Raw genomic sequence first — 20038 nt, 5'->3', positions numbered from 1 at the left:
AATGTAAGAATTCATATATCAGGTGATATCATGCATGAACAGTCTACCCTAAAAGTCTGCCTCTGACATTAGTAGCCAATTAAGATGGCATTTTATCAAGTAAGCCAATAAAGGTTATAACTAGAGCCTAAAACACATCTAGCTGCCCTGATCATTATTAACTATTACAGACTATTACTTATGGATTTAATTAAAGACTTACTGAACTCATTACAGTTTTTCACACCATCAACCCACCAAATATTTGTTCTGTGTTGAATAAGATTGGGTTTCCAAGCACCATCTTGCTTTTGTTCAGGTTTAAGAGGAACTCTCCATAGACAGATACTTGAAGAAGTTTCCAAACTGCTAACAGTGATAAGTTATCTATAAATGGAGACATTTAAAGTAATTGTCTCTCTCCTTCTCTGTACTCACTCTCTCTTTTCCTTCCAACTCCCTCTCCCCACACCCTCCCCATTCACAATCTCTACTTTGTATTGTTTGAATGTTTTTCAAAATTAGGCACGTATTATTTATGTATTTATTTATTTACTTATTTATTTGAGACAGGGTCTCACTCTGTTGCGCAGGCTAAAGTGCAGGGGTGCAATCTCAGCTCACTGCAACCTCCGCCTCCCAGGTTCAAGTGATTCTCATGCCTCAGTCTCCTGAGTAGCTGGAATTACATGTGCACACCACCATGCCTGGCCAAGCATCTATCTTTTTAAAAAATCAATAAATCTATTAACAACAAAAAAGTGCTCTTCTTAGTAGAAGAACAAATGCAAAACTCTCCCAATTCATACCTGTCATTCTGTCTTTTCAGACTGAAGAACCATTACTTTTTAGATTACTATCATTTAAATTTGGCCAGGCCCAGTGGCTCATACCTGTAATCCCAGCACTTTGGGAGGCCAAGGCAGGTGGATTACTTGAGGCCAAGAGTTCGAGACCAGCCTGGCCAACATGGCAAAATCCTGTCTCTACTAAAAATACAAAAATTAGCCAGGCATGGTGGCACATGCCTGTAATTCCAGCTACTCAGGAGGCTGAGGCACAAGAATCATTTGAACCCGGGAGGCGGAGGTTGCAGTGAGCCAAGATCATGTCACTGCACTCCAGCCTGGGCGACAGAGCAAGACTCTGTTCCAAAAAAATAAAAATAAAAATAAAGTTAGTCTCTCAACGTTTAGCAACTAAACAACTATATTTTTAAGTATAAAATAATATTTTTCTGTTCTTTTTGCAATGCTCTTCTGAATGATTTATACAATTCTCTAAGTTAAAAACTATTATTCTCAGTTGAGCACGGTGGCTCATACCTGTAATCCTGGCACTCTGGGAGGCCAAGGTGGGTGGATTGCCTGAATCCAAGAATTTGAGATCAGCCTGGGCAACATGGCAAAACCCTGTTTCTACAAAAAATTAGCCAAGCATGCTGGTACACGCCTGTAGTCCCAGCTTCTTGGGGTAGGGGGCTGAGGTGAGAGGATCACTTGAGCCCAGGAGGTCAAGGCTGTAGTGAGCACTGATGGTGCCACTGCACTCCAGCCTGGGCAACAGAGTGAGATACTGGCTCAAAAACAAAAACAAAAAAAGACAAAAAGCTATTATTCTCCCTTCATGTTCTAATTTATAGTTAAAATTATTTTTATTTCCTTAACTTCTCCTCATAAATACTATTTTCCAACCACTGTCTTCATTGCTTTTTGTTTGCCCAAGAACTAAAATCATGAAATAAACACAAAATCACTAGCATTTTCAATAATCTGGATAGTAATAGTATTAATAAAATAATAAGTTTTACTATGGCAAAAAAAGTTGACTCTGCCAATGAACAATGTAAACAAGAATTCATGAAGGATACTATTAATAGAATATCTCAATGCTTTAGAAGCTTCTTTTGCATATAATTTAAAAGTACTCCAAAATTAAAACAGTCAACGAGACCTGATATTTTGTTGGCACAGGTCATTAGCAGTATTTAAATGTAATACAATTACAAAAATACTCTATTACAGAATTTTAGATTATTCACTTTATTCTTCACTACAGCTCTTCAGAATCAAATAAACTGTATTAAGTCTTAGTTTTACAGGAAGAAAAAGCACAGCCAGGATCAGGAGACCTAGGTTCTAGTCCCACCTCTATCATTAACTAGCCAAAAGACGTTAAAAAGAGACTAAATCCAATAACCCCTCATTTCCTTTTCAGCTCTAACATTTCTTATTCTCAAGATTTTAAAAAGTGCTAAGTATAAAAGCTAATAAATAGGGACAATTTTTTGGGGGGGCGGAGTCTCGCTCTGTCACCTAGGCTGGAATGCAGCTTCTCGTGCCTCAGCCTCCAGAGTAGCTGGGATTACAGGCACCCGTTATCATTCCAGGCTAATTTTTCTATTTTTAGTAGAGATGGGGTTTCACCATGTTGGCAAGAGAAGTACTAACCCTGTCTCTACTAAAGATACAAAAATTAGCTGGGCGTGGTAGCATGCACCTGCATGTTACTCAGGAGAATCGCTTGAACCTGACAGGCAGAGGTTTCAGTGAGCCGAGATTGTGCCACTGCACCCCAGCCTGGCAACAGAGCAAGATTCCGTCTCAAAAAAAAAAAAGGGACCGTTTTAGGCAAACCAAAAAATATGGTCACTATCATATATAAACTTGCCAGATACTGTTTTTTCATTTCATACTAGAAACTTGTTTTCTTAAGTTTGTATCTTGTTCTTACTTTGTTTTTGGAGCTTGTTTTGATTTTACATTATATTAACTCTTTTTTTTTTTTGAGACAGAGTTTTACTCTGTTGCCCAGGCTGGAATGCAGTGGCTCAATCTCAGCTCACTGCAAGCTCCGCCTCCCAGGTTCACGCCATTCTCCTGCCTCAGCCTCCCAAGTAGCTAGGACTACAGGTACCCGCCACAACACCCGGCTAATGTTTTGTATTTTTAGTAGAGACAGGGTTTCACCATGTTAGCCAGGATGGTATCGATCTCCTGACCTCGTGATCCAGCCACCTGGGCTTCCCAAAGTGCTGGGATTATAGGCATGAGCCACCGTACCTGGCCCTTTTTTTTTTTTTTTTTTTTTTGTTTGAGACAGAGTTTGCTCTTGTTGCCCAGGCTGGATGGACTGCAATGGCACGATCTTGGCTCATTGCAACCTCCACCTCCCAGGTTCAAGTGATTCTCCTGTCTCAGCCTCCCGAGTAGCTAGGATTACAGGTGCCTGCCAACACATCTGGCTAATTTTGTGTTTTTAGTAAAGACAGGGTTTATCCAAGTTGGTCAGGCTAGTCTCAAACTTCCGACCTCAGGTGATCTGCCAGCCTCCACCTCCCGAAGTGCTTGGATTATAGGCGTGAACCACCACGCCTGGCCTACATTATACTAACTCTAAGGATTCACAAAGATTGAATTATTTTCAGCTAATGTCATACTCTACAATTATTTTATTTTATTTTTGGGAAACAGAGTCTCACTCTGCCGCCCAGGTTCCAGCGCAGTGGCATGATCTCGGCTCACTGCAACCTCTGCCTCTCAGGTTCAAGCAATTCTCGTGCCTCAGCCTCCCAAGTAGCTGGAACTACTGGTACACATGACACCACACCTGGCTAATTTTTTGTATTTTAGCAGAGATGGGTTTCACCATGTTACCCAAGATGGTCTCAAACTCCTGAGCTGAGGCAATCCGCCCACCTTGGCCTCCCAAAGCATTAGGATTACAGGCGTGAGCCACTGCACCCAGCCTACAAATACTTAGAAAGTAATCTATGTTTTCATGCTAAATTTCATAAAATAAAGAACAAGAACTAATACATTTTCCAGTTTCAGGTTTAAGAGACTTGTATTTTTTGAACCAAGTTTAGAAACTTTACTTAATGCCCATCAAAAGGAAATAACTAATTAACAGGATACTCATCAACAGTTTGAATGTGATTTGACCACATACAGTTAATCAAAAAAGATCCTTCTATTTCAAGGCAACTGTCAAAATCTATACACACAGAGCAAGGACACAATCTAAGTCGGAAAAAACAGATTGGCACAATTTCTAAATATTTTTTACCACGTAGTCCTAAGTTATAAAGCTGATAAACCTCAAATATCTCTAATTGCACAAATACTTATAGCTATTAAAAAAATAAAATCGGGCCGGGCGCGGTGGCTCAAGCCTGTAATCCCAGCACTTTGGGAGGCCGAGGCGGGTGGATCACGAGGTCAGGAGATCGAGACCATCCTGGCTAACACGGTGAAACCCCGTCTCTACTAAAAAAAAATACAAAAACCTAGGCGGGCGAGGTGGCGGGCGCCTGTAGTCCCAGCTACTCGGGAGGCTGAGGCAGGAGAATGGTGTAAACCCGGCAGGCGGAGCTTGCAGTGAGCTGAGATCCGGCCACTGCACTCCAGCCCGGGCGACAGACGGAGACTCCGTCTCAAAAAAAAAAAAAAGAAAAAAAAAAAAACAATCCAGGCTGGGTGTGGTGGCTCATCCCAGTAATTCCAGCACTTTGGAAGGCCAAGGCAGGTGGATCACTTGAGTCAGGAGTTCGGGACTAGCCTGGCTAACACGATGAAACCCCATCTCTACTAAAAAGACACAAACATTAGCCAGACAGGGGCATGCGTCTATAGTCCCAGCTACTTGGGAGACTGAGGCACGAGAAATCACTTGAACCCGGGAGGTGGAGGTTGCAGGGAGCTGAGACCGCACCACTAGTGGTACTCTAGCCTGGGCAACAGAGTGGGACTCCATCTCAAAAAGAAAAAAAAAAAACAATCCAAAAAATTTAATTTCCCAATTATTATTGGTTGTTCATAAACATAAACTAAAGATAATGTTCACTCCTGACATAAGCATGCAGTTCTCGCCAACTTTCCATTCCAAATTATAATTTAGGTGGAGACAGAATAATCTACAATCACACTCACCACTAGAACTTTCACAGAAGCTTTGTGAGGCATGGGCAGAGGGCTTCCCCAGCTTCTGGGCCTCTGCACCTGCGTTTAGCTGCTTTGCATTAGCCATTTTTGAATCTTCTGTTAATGAATTATTTGTTTTCTCCCGAGTCTGGGGCTGCTGCAACTCCTGGTCAAGTCTCAGAGGATCATCTGCTCTAACTAAAGGTAAGGGAGGCTGTGAAGAGTCTTCCTCTACAGGTTCTGTTTCTGCAGTCCCTGATTTCAGAACTCCTTCATATTCTACACTCTTTTCTTCCTTAGTATCTAATCTATTCTCAGCACATGGTTCTACTTCTGGAGCAACATCCTCCCATGACTGGGAATCTGAGCACTTCTCCACTCCCTCCAAAGGTTCACAAGAAACATCAACTCTGGGAGATGGCTCTTTCACATCTACAATGACAACACTGGAGTCCTCTGAAGTAGCTTCTTCCCAAGCTTCCTGATCCTTATGTTCCAATTCTTGGTCAAGTATCGCCAACTTTTGAGGGGAATCAATACTAATCACACTGGTTTCAACTTCCATAGCTTCTGAGCATTCTTTTTTGGGGATTTCCTTTTGAAGACACAGCCCTTGGGACTGAGTTTCAGTCAGAGAAAGGTGCAATGGGACACTCTCCATATTTTCTTCTTTAAGTTCCTCTCCTTGACTTTCACAAGGTGTCTCAGGGATTTCTTCCACCTCAGACCCTGAAGACCCCTCCTCTGGATGGTGTTCTTTAATTTCCATAGCTTCCTCCTGATCTAACACACTGGAGAGTGCCTCAGATCGAGTAGCTGGTGAAGGAACTGCCTGACTCCCCGAATCACAAGTGAGATCAATACAAACATCTTCCGCTACCGTTTCTTCTCTGCCCTTGCAACCACTGGCTAAAATACTAATGTCGTCCCTGGTGTCTGTGTCATCTCCCTTTGTTTTGTCATCATTCTGACTCAGTTGTACTTCACCATCCTGTGCTGGATTCATCAAGATACTATCATTTTCAGCAGGAATAAATTTAGAATTGAGAACTGGAGACATGGGTTCCGTATCCTCAATCTGTGTGTTTTCTCCATCTTCATCAATCCTGTGAGAACTCAAGCTCTCCATTTTTGGGGACTGACTATATTCACTTGTAGAAAGCATCAACTTGCAAGAATCCCCTGTCAACGATAGCCCAAGATCCTCAGGGGAATTCTTTGGTTCAATCTCTGAAGTTTTAGAACATTCAACTGTCAAAGATGAACTATGCAAATCTCCATCTTTCTTCCCATCATTTGATTGTTCTTCCAGACTTGGGGAGGGAATAAAAATGTCCTAAGGAAGAATAAAAAGAGACAAATCGTAATTTGTACATGATCATACACCTTTTATATCTAATCCCTGGATTCATATAAAATGTCTAAATCAAGTCAAATTTCTAAATCAAATTTTTAAATTCATATAAAATTTCTACATCAAATTTAAGAATTAAAGAACTCTAGGATAGCCAAGAGCAGTGGCACATGCTCCAGCCCATTTCAGTTCTCACAAAGTGGGAATACATACTCATTTTACTTCACGATTTCAAAATATGCTAGCATTCAACATGGTGAAACCCCGTCTCTACTAAAAATACAAAAAATCAGCTAGGCGTGGTGGCGGGCACCTGTAATCCCAGCTACTTGGGAGGTTGAGGCAGGAGAATCACTTGAACCTGGGAGGCGGAGGTTGCAGTAAGACGAGATTGTACCACTGCACTCCAGCCAGGGTGAGAGAATGAGATTCCATCTCAAAAAAAAAAAAAAAAATGAATGATAGCTTTTTTTTTTTTTTGAGATGGAGTCTTGCTCTGTGGCTCCGGCTGGAGTGCGGTGGCCGGATCTCAGCTCACTGCAAGCTCCACCTCCTGGGTTCACACCATTCTCCTGCCTCAGCCTCCCGAGTAGCTGGGACTACAGGTGCCCGCCACCTCACCCGGCTAGTTTTTTGTATTTTTTTTTTAGTAGAGATGGGGTTTCACCATGTTAGCCAGGATGGTCTCGATCTCCTGACCTTGTGATCCACAGGATAGTCTCAATCTCCTGACCCTGTGATCCGCCCGCCTCAGCCTCCCAAAGTGCTGGGATTACAGGCTTGAGCCACCGCGCCCAGCCAAAAAGCTAGCATTCATAAAGCAGATATTAAAATCCAGTGGCCAGGTGCAGTAGCTCATGCCTATTATCCCAGCATTTTGGGAGGCCGAGGCAGGTAGATCCTGAGGTCAGGAGTTCAAGACCAGCCTGGCCAACATGGTGAAACCGTGTCTCTACCAAAAATACAAGAATTAGCCGGGTGGGGTGGTACATGGCTGTAATCCCCGCTACTCAAGAAACTGAGGCAGGAGAATGGCTTGAACCAGGGAGGCAGAGGTTGCAGTGAGCCAAGATCATGTCATTGCACTCCAGTCTGGATGACAGAGCAAGACTCCATCTCAAAAAATAATAACAATAATAATTAATAAATAAAATAAAATCCAAAGGTTACAATATCAATAGTCAACAGAGAAATACAAATTAAAATCACAATGAAATGCCACTACATGCAACAAAAGCAACTAACATAGGCCAGGCGTGGTGGCTCACACCTGTAATCCCAGCAATTTGGAAGGCCAAGGCGGGCGGATCACCTGACATCAGGAGTTCAAGACCAGCCTGGCCGACATGGTGAAACCCCATCTCTACTAAAAATACAAAAATTAGCCAGGCGTGGTGGCGAGCGCCTGTACCTGTAGTCCCAGCTACTCACAAGGCTGAGGCAGGAGAATCACTTGAACCCAGGAGGCAGAAGTTGCAGTGAGCTGAGATTGTGACATTGCACTCCAGCCTGGGCAATAGAGCAAAACTCTGTCTCCAAAAAAAAAAAGCAAACTAACGTTAAAATAGTTCACAAAATAGCCAGGCATCATGGCTCAGCCAGGTGTGGTGGCTCACACCTATAATCCCAGCACTTTGGGAGGTTGAGGTGGGAAAACTGCTTGAGTCCAGGAGTACAAGACCAGCCTGGGCAACATGGCTAGACCCCACGTCTACAGAAACTTTAAAAATTAGCCAGGCATGGTATTGTGCCCCTACAGTCCCAGCTACTTGGGAGGCTGAAGCAGAAGGATCACTTGAGCCACAGAAGTCCAGACTGCAGTGAGCTATGATTGTGCCAATGCACACTAGCCTGGGTGACAGAGAAAGGCTCTGTCTCAAAAAAAGAGGAAAAAAAAAAGGGCTCACAAAACTGAGGATTAGCAACGATGGTGAACAACTGCAACTCTCGTACATTGCTGCTGGGAATGCAAAATGTTACACTCACTTTGGAAAAACAGTATGGCAGTATCTTAGAAACACTCATTACTATATAACCTAGGCATTCTATTTGTAGGCATTGACCTAAGAAAAATAAAAATATGTGCCCACAGAAAAGATGGGCATCCAAATGATCATAGAACTATTATTCATAAGATGTGCATGTTGGCCAGGCGCAGTGGCTCACACTTGTTTTTTTTTTTTTTTTTTGAGACGGAGTCTCGCTCTGTGGCCGGGGCTGGAGTGTGCAGTGGCCGGATCTCAGCTCACTGCAAGCTCCGCCTCCCGGGTTTATGCCATTCTCCTGCCTCAGCCTCCGGAGTAGCTGGGACTACAGGCGCCTGCCACCTCGCCCGGCTAGTTTTTTGTATTTTTTAGTAGAGACGGGGTTTCACCGTGTTAGCCAGGATGGTCTCGATCTCCTGACCTTGTGATCCGCCTGTCTCGGCCTCCCAAAGTGCTGGGATTACAGGCTTGAGCCACCGCGCCCGGCCTCACATTTGTATTCTCAACACATTGGGAGGCCAAGGCAGGCAGATCTCTTGAGGCCAGGAGTTCGAGGCCAGCCTGGCCCACATGGTGAAACCCCGTCCCTACTAAAAATATAAAAATTAGCTGGGCATAGTGGTGCACACCTATGATCCCAGCTACACAGAGGCTGAGGCACAAGAATTGCTTGAACCCAGGAGGCAGAGGTTGCAGTGAGGCAAAATCACGCCACTACACTCCAGCCTAGGCGACAGAGCGAGATTCTGTCTCCAAAAAAAAGATGTACAAAAGATCATAGGATTATTATTCATAAATTCATGGGGAATTATTCATATGTTCACTCATATAATGGTCATATATTAATTATAATTGACTAGATTATTCAAAATAACCAAAAACTAGAACCAAATGTCCTATCAATTGGTGAATGAACAAATTGTGGATACTCATATTATGGAACACTATCCAACAATATAAATGCAATAAAATACTAATATGTATAATACAAGCAAATCTCAAAAATATGCTAAGTAAAAGAGCTCAAAAATAAAAGACCATACACACTTCCTGATTCCAAGTACATGAAATTCTTTTTCTTTTTTTTTTTTTAAAGACAAGGCTTCACTCTGTCGCCCAGGCTCTGGAGTAAAGTGGTGAAATCATAGCTCACTGCAGCCTCAATTTCCTGGGCTCAAGCAATCTCCCACCTCAGCCTCCCAAGTAGCTGGAAATACAGGTGGGCGCCACAACACCCAGGTAATTTTAAAAATGTCTTTTAGAAATGGGATCTTGCTATATTGCCCAGACTTGAAACTACTGAAATACCAAAACTATACTGACAGAAAACTGATGTGTGTGATTGCCTAGGGCAGGAGAAGGGAGTATGTTGGGCAGCAGGGAGATCAACCACAAAAGGTTATAAGGAAACTTTTTAGGGTGAGGGAACTGTTCTCTACGTTGATGGTGGTGATGGTTACACAGCTGTACACATTTGCCAAAATTCATCAAAACATACATGTAAAAATGACAATTTTATGTAACTAATACTTCAATATTTTTAAAGAGACATTAACATAAAACTTAGCTGCTTTTACATAAAAATTTACATTTAGTGTGTAATTTTGCCTAATGTAAATGATGTAAAACTCCAGACACAGGGCATTCATTTCCTATGTTTTGTTTTGTTTTGAGACAAGGTCTTGCTCTGTCACCCAGACTGGAGTGCAGTGGCTTAATAACAGCTCATTGTAGCCTTGAAGTCTTGAACTCAATTGATCCTCCCACCTCAGCCTCCCAAGCAGCTGGAACTACAAGTGTGCACCATCAAAGCAAGGTAATTTTTATATTTTTTGTGGAGAGGGTCTCGTTTTGTTGCCCAAGCTTGTTTCAAAATCCTGGGCTCGAGCAATCTGCCCACCTTAGCCTCCCAAACTGCTAGGATTACAGGCATGAGCCACCACGCCCAAGCTTTTTTTCCTATGATTTTTAAGGGAATGAGGAATCAAATGGGTAGTCAAGCATTCTGTATATTCCATAACTTCTGGTATTTCAATGTCTGGTATTTTTGTTTATCCTATCAGATTGTAACAATGATCATAAGTTTGAATCTATTCATATACTCTCAGATATGACTGAGTATAAACCGGTTCAAGCCAGGTGCAGTGGCTCTAACTTATAATCCTAACACTTTGGAAGGCCGAGGCAGAAGGATTACTTGAGCCCAGGAATTTGAGATAAGCCTGCACAACAAAGTGAGACCCTGTCTATACCAAAAAAAAAAATACATTAGCACACGTCCGTGGTCACAGCTACTTGGGAGCCTGGATGGTCAAGGCTGCAGTAAGCAGTGATTGTGCCACTGCACTCCAGCCTGCACAACAGAATGAGACCCTGTCTCAAAAGTGAAAAAAAAATGGTTCAACATTTCTGAATGGAAATTTAGCAAAACACAACAGCCCTGAAATCCTATACGCCATAATCCAATAATTCCATTTCTGGGAAATTAATCAATGAAAGCACACTAATATTTAGCTACAAAATGGTTCACTGCTATATTATTATTTAGAATAGGAAACAATATGAAATACCTTAAATGGTTACAAATAAGAATTTTCTTTTCTTTTTTTTTTTTGAGACAGGGTCTTGTTTGCTGCCCAGGCTGGATGGAGTGCAGTAGTGCGATCATGGCTCACTGCAGTCTTGACCTCCTAGGCCCAAGCGATTCTCTTACCTCAGCCTCCCGAGTAGCTGGGAATACAGGCACACACCACCACACCTAATTTTTTAGATTTTTTTGTAGAGACGAGATTTTGCCATGTTGCCCAGGCTGATCCTGAACTCCTAGGTTCAAGCAATCTGCCCGCCTCGAACTCCCAGAGTGCTGGAATTACAGGCATGAGCTACCTCGTCCGGCCAAGATAATAATTTTTAAATTGTGATCTATCACATGATAGAATGTTCTGTGGTCTACATAAAGGTATACAGAAGAACACTAAAAGATCAAAAAACATTTGGGCTCTACCAAGAAGTTTCTATTTTAGTAAAAAATTATGTAGATATACATTATAGTCTTTTTTTTCTTTTTTTTTTTTGAGACAGAGTCTTGTTCCGTCACCCAGGCTGAAGTGCAGTGGCGCCATCTCCACTCACTGCAACCTCCACTTCCCAGGTTCAAGTAATTTTCCTGCCTCAGCCTCCAGAGTAACTGGGATTACAGGCACCCGCCACTACTTCCAGCTAATTTTTGTACTTTTTAGTAGAGATGGGATTTCACCATGTTGGCCAGGCTGGTCTCAAACTCCTAACTTCAAGTGATCGGTCTGCCTCAGCCTGCCAAAGTGCTGGGATTATAAGCGTGAGCCACAGCATCTGGCCATTATACTCTTTTTACACATTTTATCATATATAATCTTCATGTAATTTTAGTTAATAAACATATAACAAAAAAAGCTAAGAGTTGGCCAGGTGTGACGGCTTATGCCTGTAATCCTAGCACATTGGGAGGCTGAGGCAGGTGGATCACCTGAGGTCAGGAGTTCCAGACCAGCCTGACCAACAAGGTGAAACCCCATCTCTACTAAAAACACAAAACTTTGCCAGGCGCATGCAGAGACTTAATTTCAAAAAAAAAAAAAAAACAGAGTTGTTATTTCTTAGGTAGAATAACTAATGATCTTATTTTCTCTTTTTTCTTTTCTTCAAGATGGGGTCTTGCTTTGTCACCCAGGCCAGAGGGCCGTGGCACAATCATAGTTCACTGTAGCTTCAGACACCTGAACTCAAGCAATCTTCCCGCTCATACTCCTCCCGAGCCAGGAGCTGGGACTATAGGTACACGTTGCCACACCCGGCTAATCTTTTTTTTTGGGTGGGGGGTAGAGACGGGGGTCTCACTACGTTGCCCAGGCTGCTGTCACACTCCTGGCTCAAGCTATCCTCCCACCTTGGCCTCCCAAAGCACTGGGATTACAGGTGTAAGCCACCATGTATTACCACATCTTCTGCAAGAAATATGTATTTTTTCCCTTGTTGCAAAAAATAAGTCATTTTACAAAGGCTCATAGATAAAACATCACTAATGTAAAGCTATAAATACCTTTTTTTAAATGAAACTCACAACATAAAATTAAGCCATTTTAAACTAAACAATTCAGGCCAGGCACGGTGGTTCACGCCTGTAATTCCAGCACTGTGGGAGGCCAAGGCAGGCAGATCACTTGAGGTCAGAAGTTTGAGACCAGCCTGGCCAACATGGTGAAACCCCATCTCTACTAAAAATACAAAAATGAGCTGGGCAAGGTGGTGTGCACTTGTTGTCCCAGCTACTTGGGGTGCTGAGGCAGGAGAATCACTTGAACTCAGGAGGCAGAGGTTGCAGTGAGCTGAGATTGTGCCACTGCCCTCCAGCCTGGGTGACGGAGCAAGATTCCATCTCAAAAAAAAAAAAATAAGAATCACACACACACACACACAAAAACAAAAATAAAATAATTGAGTGGCATTTGGTGCATTTACAATGTTGTGCCACCACCACCACTATTCTAGTTTGAAAACATTTAATTGTCTAATTTGTCCTCACCAAAATTAATACATATATCAAGAATGAGAAAATGTTAACTATCAAACTATGTTCTACTAATCCTCTTCCCATCCCTCATATCCTGGTAAAGCGTCAAAGAGGCTATGCGATTGACAAGTTTATTAGGAAAGAAAGAAAAAAAATTGACAAAATTATCTTTAGCCCAATTTTCTCTTGAATAGTAATAATCTCTTTACACATATTTAGATCTTATAACATCAAAATTAGGTTGACTTGGACTCCATCCAGTAACCAAGGTACAAAAGAAATAACAGATGTACAAGGGTTACCCATTAAGAATAACACGTACAAGTTTGACATATAATGAAAAAAGTAGGGAACTTAACAAAAATGGAGGACTGAACATACACATTTCAGAGTTTTCTGAAATCTCATTAAGTAATGGTAAAGTGATTTTTCTTAAGCACAAAATTTCAAGAAAAAGAGAAGAAAAGGTAACTGCAAAAAAAAAAAAATCTGGAAAAGGTAATCTATTTAACAGAAGAGTGAAAGCTGAATTCCTAAGCCAGCAGTAGAGAAAGCCAAGAAACACCCAGAGTTATATCACAGTTCCAACTCCCATAATCTCACCCTGCCCCTCCTCTGCCCTGGAGAGCATAAAATAGAGTGTCCCAGGACTGGCAGACAAGAGGCACAGTTATCAGGAAGTACAATACTGAAAATAGGGAGATTAAATGAAAATCTACATATTGAATGAAACCTGCACCTGTCTCCCAACCCCTTCCCACCCAAAGCCCTCTTCCATTAATAGACTTCTAGTACAATGGCAGCCAGGCCTATACCCCACAAATAGGAGATCAGACATTTTCCTAAGGGATCTGACCAGGCCAAGATAAATCAAGATACTGACATTATGGGACTTCCAATAAAATGTCCCTGCGGATCACATTACAGCAAATCCCAAAAACAAGAAGACCCAACCACCAACTCAGAACTACTAATCATCTGTCTGATATTTCACTCTTGAACATCACCAAATAATCAAAGATTACCAGACATCTGAGGAAAGCCTCTAATTTGAAAGAGATCAAAACAAACAGAACTAAAGTCCATCTGGAAGAAACAGTGACTATTCCAGAGAGGAGAAAACTGTTATTAATACTGTTACAGAGATAAGATAGTATATCCATAAAATAAGAGAAATTGTATTTAAAAAATATATTCTGAAAAAAATTTAGAAATTAAAAACCCAAGAGTAGAAATTAATAACTAAGAGAAGAATTAAAAGATGGTTGAACCGGGCAATTGCACCTGTAAGTATACATAAGAGAAATAAAACCATGTTCACACACAAACTTGTCCATAAATGTACACAGCAGCATTATTCACAATAGCCAAAAGGGGAAACAACCCAAATGTCCATCAAATGATGAATCGATGAGTAACTGTGGTATATCCACACAATGGTATTATTCAACAATAAAAAGGAATGAAGGCCAGGCACGATGACACACGCCTGTAGTCCCAGCACTTTGGGAGGCCGAGATGGGTGGATCACCTGAGGTCGGGAGTTCAAGACCAGCCTGACCAACATAGAGAAACCCTGTCTCAGGCCGGGCGCGGTGGCTCACGCCTGTAATCCCAGCTCTCAGGGAGGCAGAGGCGGGAGGATAGCTTCAGCCCAGGAGTTCGAGACCTGCCTGGGTAATACAGCGAGACCCCGTTCTCCACAAAAAGGGAAAAAAAAAAAAAAAGACAAAAAAAAAAAAAAGAGAAACCCTGTCTCTACTAAAAAAGAAAAAATACAAAATTTGCCAGGTGTGGTGGCGCATGCCTGTAATCCCCTCAGGAGGCTAAGGCAGGAGAATCGCTTGATCCTGGGAGGCAAAGGTTGCGGTGAGCCAAGATCACGCCATTGCACTCCAGCAAGGGCAACAAGTGTAAAACTCCATCTCAAAAAGAAAAATAAACAAACAAACAAATAAATAAATAAATAAAGGAATGAAATTCTTTTTTCCTTTATATTTTTTATAGACAAGGATAGATCAACAGAAAAAAAAGGAATGAAAATCTGACACATGCTACAACATAGGTGAACCCTGAAAACATTATGCTAAATGAAAGAAGCCATTCACAAAGGCTATGTATTTTATAATTCCATTTATATGAAATGTCCAGAATGGGCAAATCTATAGAGACAGAAAGTAGACTGGTGGTCTCTAACAGCCAGGGGTAGAAGAAAGGTTGAGTGAGTGCTAATGGGCATGGGTTTGGGGAAGGTGATGAAACTAATCTGAAATTAGATCATGGTGATAGTTGCACAACTCTATTACTATACTAAAAACCATTGGATTGTGTACTTTAAATGGGTAAACTGAATGGTATGTGAATTACATCTCAATATAGCCACTGCTTTTTTAATGACTGAAGAAATCACCCAGAAAGTTGAACAAAGAGACAGAGATGATCAAAAGTAGAAGACAAAATAAAATTAGAAGACTATTCTAGGAGTTTCAACATCCAAACAACAGATAGTCCATTAAAAAAAAGAAGAGGAACAGAGAAAACAAAGGGGAAGAAATTAAAGAGATAAATTTCTTTGAACTGAAGGACCTGAGTTTCTAAACTTGAGAGGGCCTACCAAGTACCTAAAACAATGAATGAAAATAGACCTATCCCAAAGGTCTGGAAATTTCAGAACACTGGGAACAAAGAGAAAATTCTACAGGATTCCAGTAAAGAAAAAACAGATCACCTATTAAAAGTCAAGATCAGACTGCCTTCACACTTTGTTTTTTGCTGCTCTTGTTGTTGTGTTGTTTTGTTTTGTTTTTTGGTAGAGACAGGGTCTGGCCATGTTGCCCAGGCTGGTCTCAAACTCCTGGCCTCAAGTGGTCCCCCGACGTTAGCCTCCCAAAGTGCTAAGATAACAAGCATGAGTCACCACGGCTGGCCTGGCCCTCACACTTAACAGCAGCACTGGAAGTTGGAAGACAAAAGAGCAATGCCTTCAAAATCTTTAAAGGAAAATTATTTCCCATCTAGAATTCTATAATCCTGCAAACTACAAATCAAGTGTGATAGCAGAATAAAAGCTACTAAACAATGTCCCCCACCAAAATGAGGGAGTAAACCAAGCAAGAAGATATGAAACCCAAGAGGTATCCAACACAAAGACAGGTAAGGAGAATCTCCAAGGATGACAGTGAAGGGAGGTAACAGTTATGCACCAGGAATAGAGGGCAACAGTACAGATTAGAAACCAGGAGGGTCCAAAAGAGGTTTCTCCAAAAAGATGAAACAGAAAGTCTAAGGCTCTTCAACACCCTAAAAGGAGTTTCTGACAATTGGTGGAGAGTCTAGGGTTGATTTAACGAGAGTCACAGAAAACTAAAAAAAAAAAGCCCCACAAGTACAATTTCAGAGAAAACAAATTACAGAAACATGAAAAAATAATCATAATATGTCATAGGCTCTGCTGTGAACTGTTTACATAGCAATAATGTAAAGTCAGTAATAATCTAAACAAAATTATGATTTAACTATACTTGGAAAATGGCTAAAATTTTTTTATGAAAATAGGCTGGTCACGGTAGCTCACACCTGTAATCCCAGCATTTTGGGAGGCCAAGGCAGGAGGTCTGCTTGAGCCCAGGAGTTCAAGACCAGCCTGGGCAACATAGTGAGGTCCCATCTCCATAAAAAAATTTTTTTTTTTTTTTTTTTTTTTGAGACGGAGTCTCGCTCTGTCACCCGGGCTGGAGTGCAGTGGCCAGATCTCAGCTCACTGCAAGCTCTGCCTCCCGCGTTTACGCCATTCTCCTGCCTCAGCCTCCCGAGTAGCTGGGACTACAGGTGCCCGCCACCTTGCCTGGCTAGCTTTTTGTATTTTTTAGTAGAGACGGGGTTTCGCCGTGTTAGCCAGGATGGTCTCCATCTCCTGACCTCGTGATCCGCCCATCTCGGCCTCCCAAAGTGCTGGGATTACAGGCTTGAGCCACTGTGCCCGGCCCTATAAAAAATTTTTTAATTAGCCAGGTGTGGTAGTGTGTGCCAGTAGTCCCAGCTACTCAGGAGGCTGAGGTGGGAGGATGGCCTGAGCACAGAGGTTCGAGGTTACAGTGAGCTAGGACTGCTCCACTACACTACAGCCTGAGCAACAGGTCAAGACCCTGTGCCTAAGAAAAAGAAAATATAATCATGCTATGTAGAATTATGGAGGTAAATACCAAAAGAAAAAGCATAAAGAATGAAAAGTGGTTATCTTTGGGTAGAAGGAGGAAGAGGTCTTGTTTTAACTATCTGACTTATTTTTGGGGTTTTACAAATGCTTATTAAGTAAAATCAAATCTTTAACTTAAAAGCTATGTTGTAAAGGTTTTTTTTTTTTTTTTTTTTTTTTTTTGAGACAAAGTCTCACCCTGTTGCTCAAGCTGAGTGCTGTGGCATGATCATGGCTCACTGCAGCCTCAACTTCCCGGACTCAAGCAATTCTCCAAGCAATTCTCCCGTCTCAGTCTCCTGAGCAGCTGGGACTACAAGCGGGCACCACCACTCCTGGCTAATTTTTGACCATTTGTAGAGATGGGGTCTCACTATGTTGCCCAGGCTGTTCTCAAACTCCTGGGCTCATGTGACCCTCCCGCCTCGGCCTCCCAAAGTGCTGGGATTATAGGTGTAGGCCACTGCACCTGGGCTACCAAAGGTACTCTTCAGAGACTTTTTAGGAGGCAGGGACTGCACTGGCTGAGGCATCTTATAAAACATGAGTTCAAAGAAACCTGATTAGAGTCATCTTAGGTTCCAAGAATCTCTGAACTACGTTCAGAATCACTCATTTGTCTGAAATTTTCATTGCTGATTTTTTGGCTAATTCTGAAGGTCTTTGGTAAATGTTGAAAACAGAGCAATTCCTTCAATAGTGGCTTGTTTTTCAAAACGTCTATTCTCCCTTTGTGGCCAGGAATTATCTCTGCCCCCACCAACTGGTAGGAATACCTTTCCAAAGACCATAAATGTCTTGTTTGGTCACTGATAAACATCTACAACCATTTTCTTTAAATTAGTGTTGGAAAAATCTTCTCAGTGCTCTCTGTCAGTGCTTATAGCTCATTCTTAAACTCTTTTTTTTATTTCTTTTTAAGACAGGGTCTCACTCTGTCGCCCAGGCTGCAGTGCAGGGGTGCGATCTTGGCTCACTGTAACCTCCACCTCCTGGGTTCAAGCGATTCTCCTGCCTCAGCCTTCCAAATAGTTGGGACTACAGGTGCTTGCTAGGCTAATTTTTGTACTTTTTGGTAGAGACTGGGTTTCACTGTGCTGGCCATGCTGATCTTGAACTCCTGGTCTCAAGTAATCCGCCTGCCTTGGCCTCCCAAAGTGCTGGGATTACAGGCATGAGCCACTGTGCCAGGCCAGATTTATAACATTTTTTTTTTTTTTGAGACGGGGTCTTGCTATTTTGCCCAAGCTGTTCTCAAATCCCTAGGTTCAAATGCTCCTCCCTGAGCTGCAATCTCCTGAGCAGCTGAGATTACAGGCATGTCCCACCATGCCCAGCTACCTTTACATATAACTTAGAAAAATAAAAGCTAAAGAAGGCCAGGCGCAGTGGCCCACACCTGTAATCTCAACACATTGGGAGGCTGAGACAAGAGGATTACTTGAGCCTAAGAGTTTAAGAACAGCCCTGGCAACATAGTGATACCCCATCTCTATAAAAAACATTAAGAAATTAGTTGGGCATGGTGCCACGTGCTTGTAGTTCCAGCTACTTGGGAGGCTGAGGTGGGAGGATCACTTGAGACCAGGAAGTCAAGGCTGCAGTGAGCCGTGGTCGTACCACTGCACTCCAGCCTGGGCAACAGACCAAAATCCTGTCTCAAAAAAAAAAAAAAAGCTAAAGAAAATGATGTATGGTTTGAACATCCATTTCACCTCCAGGTAACCTTGTTTTCAACCCTTTTACTGTGAGCAACAGCTATCCTTATATGCAGTATTTACCAAGTGTAAGGCACTAGTCTAGGCCTTTTATATATATTAACTCAACCTTCATAAACAACCTATCAGGTAGACAGTATCAGTATCCCCACCACTTGACTGATGAGCAAACTAAGATTCAATTTCAATTGGTCACAAAGGTAGTAATGACAGAGCCAGGAGTGAGTCCAGGAAGTTCTGACTCTAGAGTCCTCATTTTTAATAATGCCACCAAATTGCTTCTAATGAACTGCATAAAATGGAATCCTTTAACAAAACAAGTTTTAAAACTCCAGAAAACAAACCAGTTTCTTTCTTCCTACTGTCCCCTCCTCACTAAATTTACAGTTCATTACTATTCATTTTCAAATTTTACTTTTAAATACAAACTCTTATTATAACACCTGCAAACTGGAAGGTGTAAAATAAGTTCTCCCAATAAAACTACAATAATTCCCCCACTTAAGGTCTTATAAGAATAGGTATTTAGATTGAATATATAATATAGTCATTTAGATTTAAGGATTTTCAACTCACTATGAAACCTGAATTTCATTTCTTTAAATATTTAAATTTAAAATTATACAAATTAATAGTTTTCCCTTGCTTTTAGAAGAAAATACACATTGGAAAACTAAAAACCATATTGATATCCTAAGTATAGGAATGATCCTGTACTGAGATCACATCTACTTAAATAATACACAACTTTTGAAACAATGTAACACTGAGAATTATTACGATACAATGTTAACTGGAAAAAAAAAATTAAAGTTGTGCTATACAACAACTTTTTAAAAAAATGGCCTGGCGCGGTGGCTCAAGCCTGTAATCCCAGCACTTTGGGAGGCCGAGCACTTTGGGAGCACTTTGGGAGTGTAATCCCAGCACTTTGGGAGGCCGAGACGGGCGGATCACGAGGTCAGGAGATCGAGACCATCCTGGCTAACACAGTGAAACCCTGTCTCTACTAAAAAAAAAAAATACAAAAAAAAAAACTAGCCGGGCAAGGTGGCGGGTGCCTGTAATCCCAGCTACTCGGGAGGCTGAGGCAGGAGAATGGCATGAACCCGGGAAGCGGAGCTTGCAGTGAGCTGAGATCCGGCCACTGCACTCCAGTCTGGGTGACACAGCGAGACTCTGTCTCTAAAAAACAAAAAAAATAAAAAAAATAAAAAAACACCAGCATGTGGGGGCACATATCGTCAGGACCTCCTGAGGCTGTGTCATGGGCAAAAAAATTTAGTTATTGAAAAAAACCATAAGCATGTGGAAAGACAAAAATTACAGTAACAGT

The 20038-nt window shown here is 41.8% G+C and overlaps 1 protein-coding gene across 5 annotated transcripts in view; it reads right to left on the bottom strand.

The window, feature by feature from the left end:
- LOC111529171 (TP53-binding protein 1) overlaps positions 1–20038 on the bottom strand; it is a 91234-nt gene that overhangs the window by 46969 nt on the left and 24227 nt on the right. For all 5 annotated transcript variants that reach the window (XR_002727334.1, XM_023196037.1, XM_023196036.1 and 2 more), the window contains one exon: positions 4911–6237. Coding sequence is in view for 3 of the 5 variants with exons in the window: in XM_023196037.1 (XP_023051805.1) it covers positions 4911–6237 (1327 nt within the window). In the remaining 2 variants the exon portion in view is untranslated. The remainder of the gene's footprint in view (positions 1–4910; positions 6238–20038) is intronic.

This window comes from Piliocolobus tephrosceles, unplaced genomic scaffold, assembly GCF_002776525.5.
Source record: "Piliocolobus tephrosceles isolate RC106 unplaced genomic scaffold, ASM277652v3 unscaffolded_110, whole genome shotgun sequence".
In the NCBI taxonomy this organism is placed as follows: domain Eukaryota; kingdom Metazoa; phylum Chordata; class Mammalia; order Primates; family Cercopithecidae; genus Piliocolobus; species Piliocolobus tephrosceles.
The sequence above is the reverse complement of the archived record's forward strand: the minus strand, read 5'-3'. Positions and strand labels throughout refer to the sequence as shown.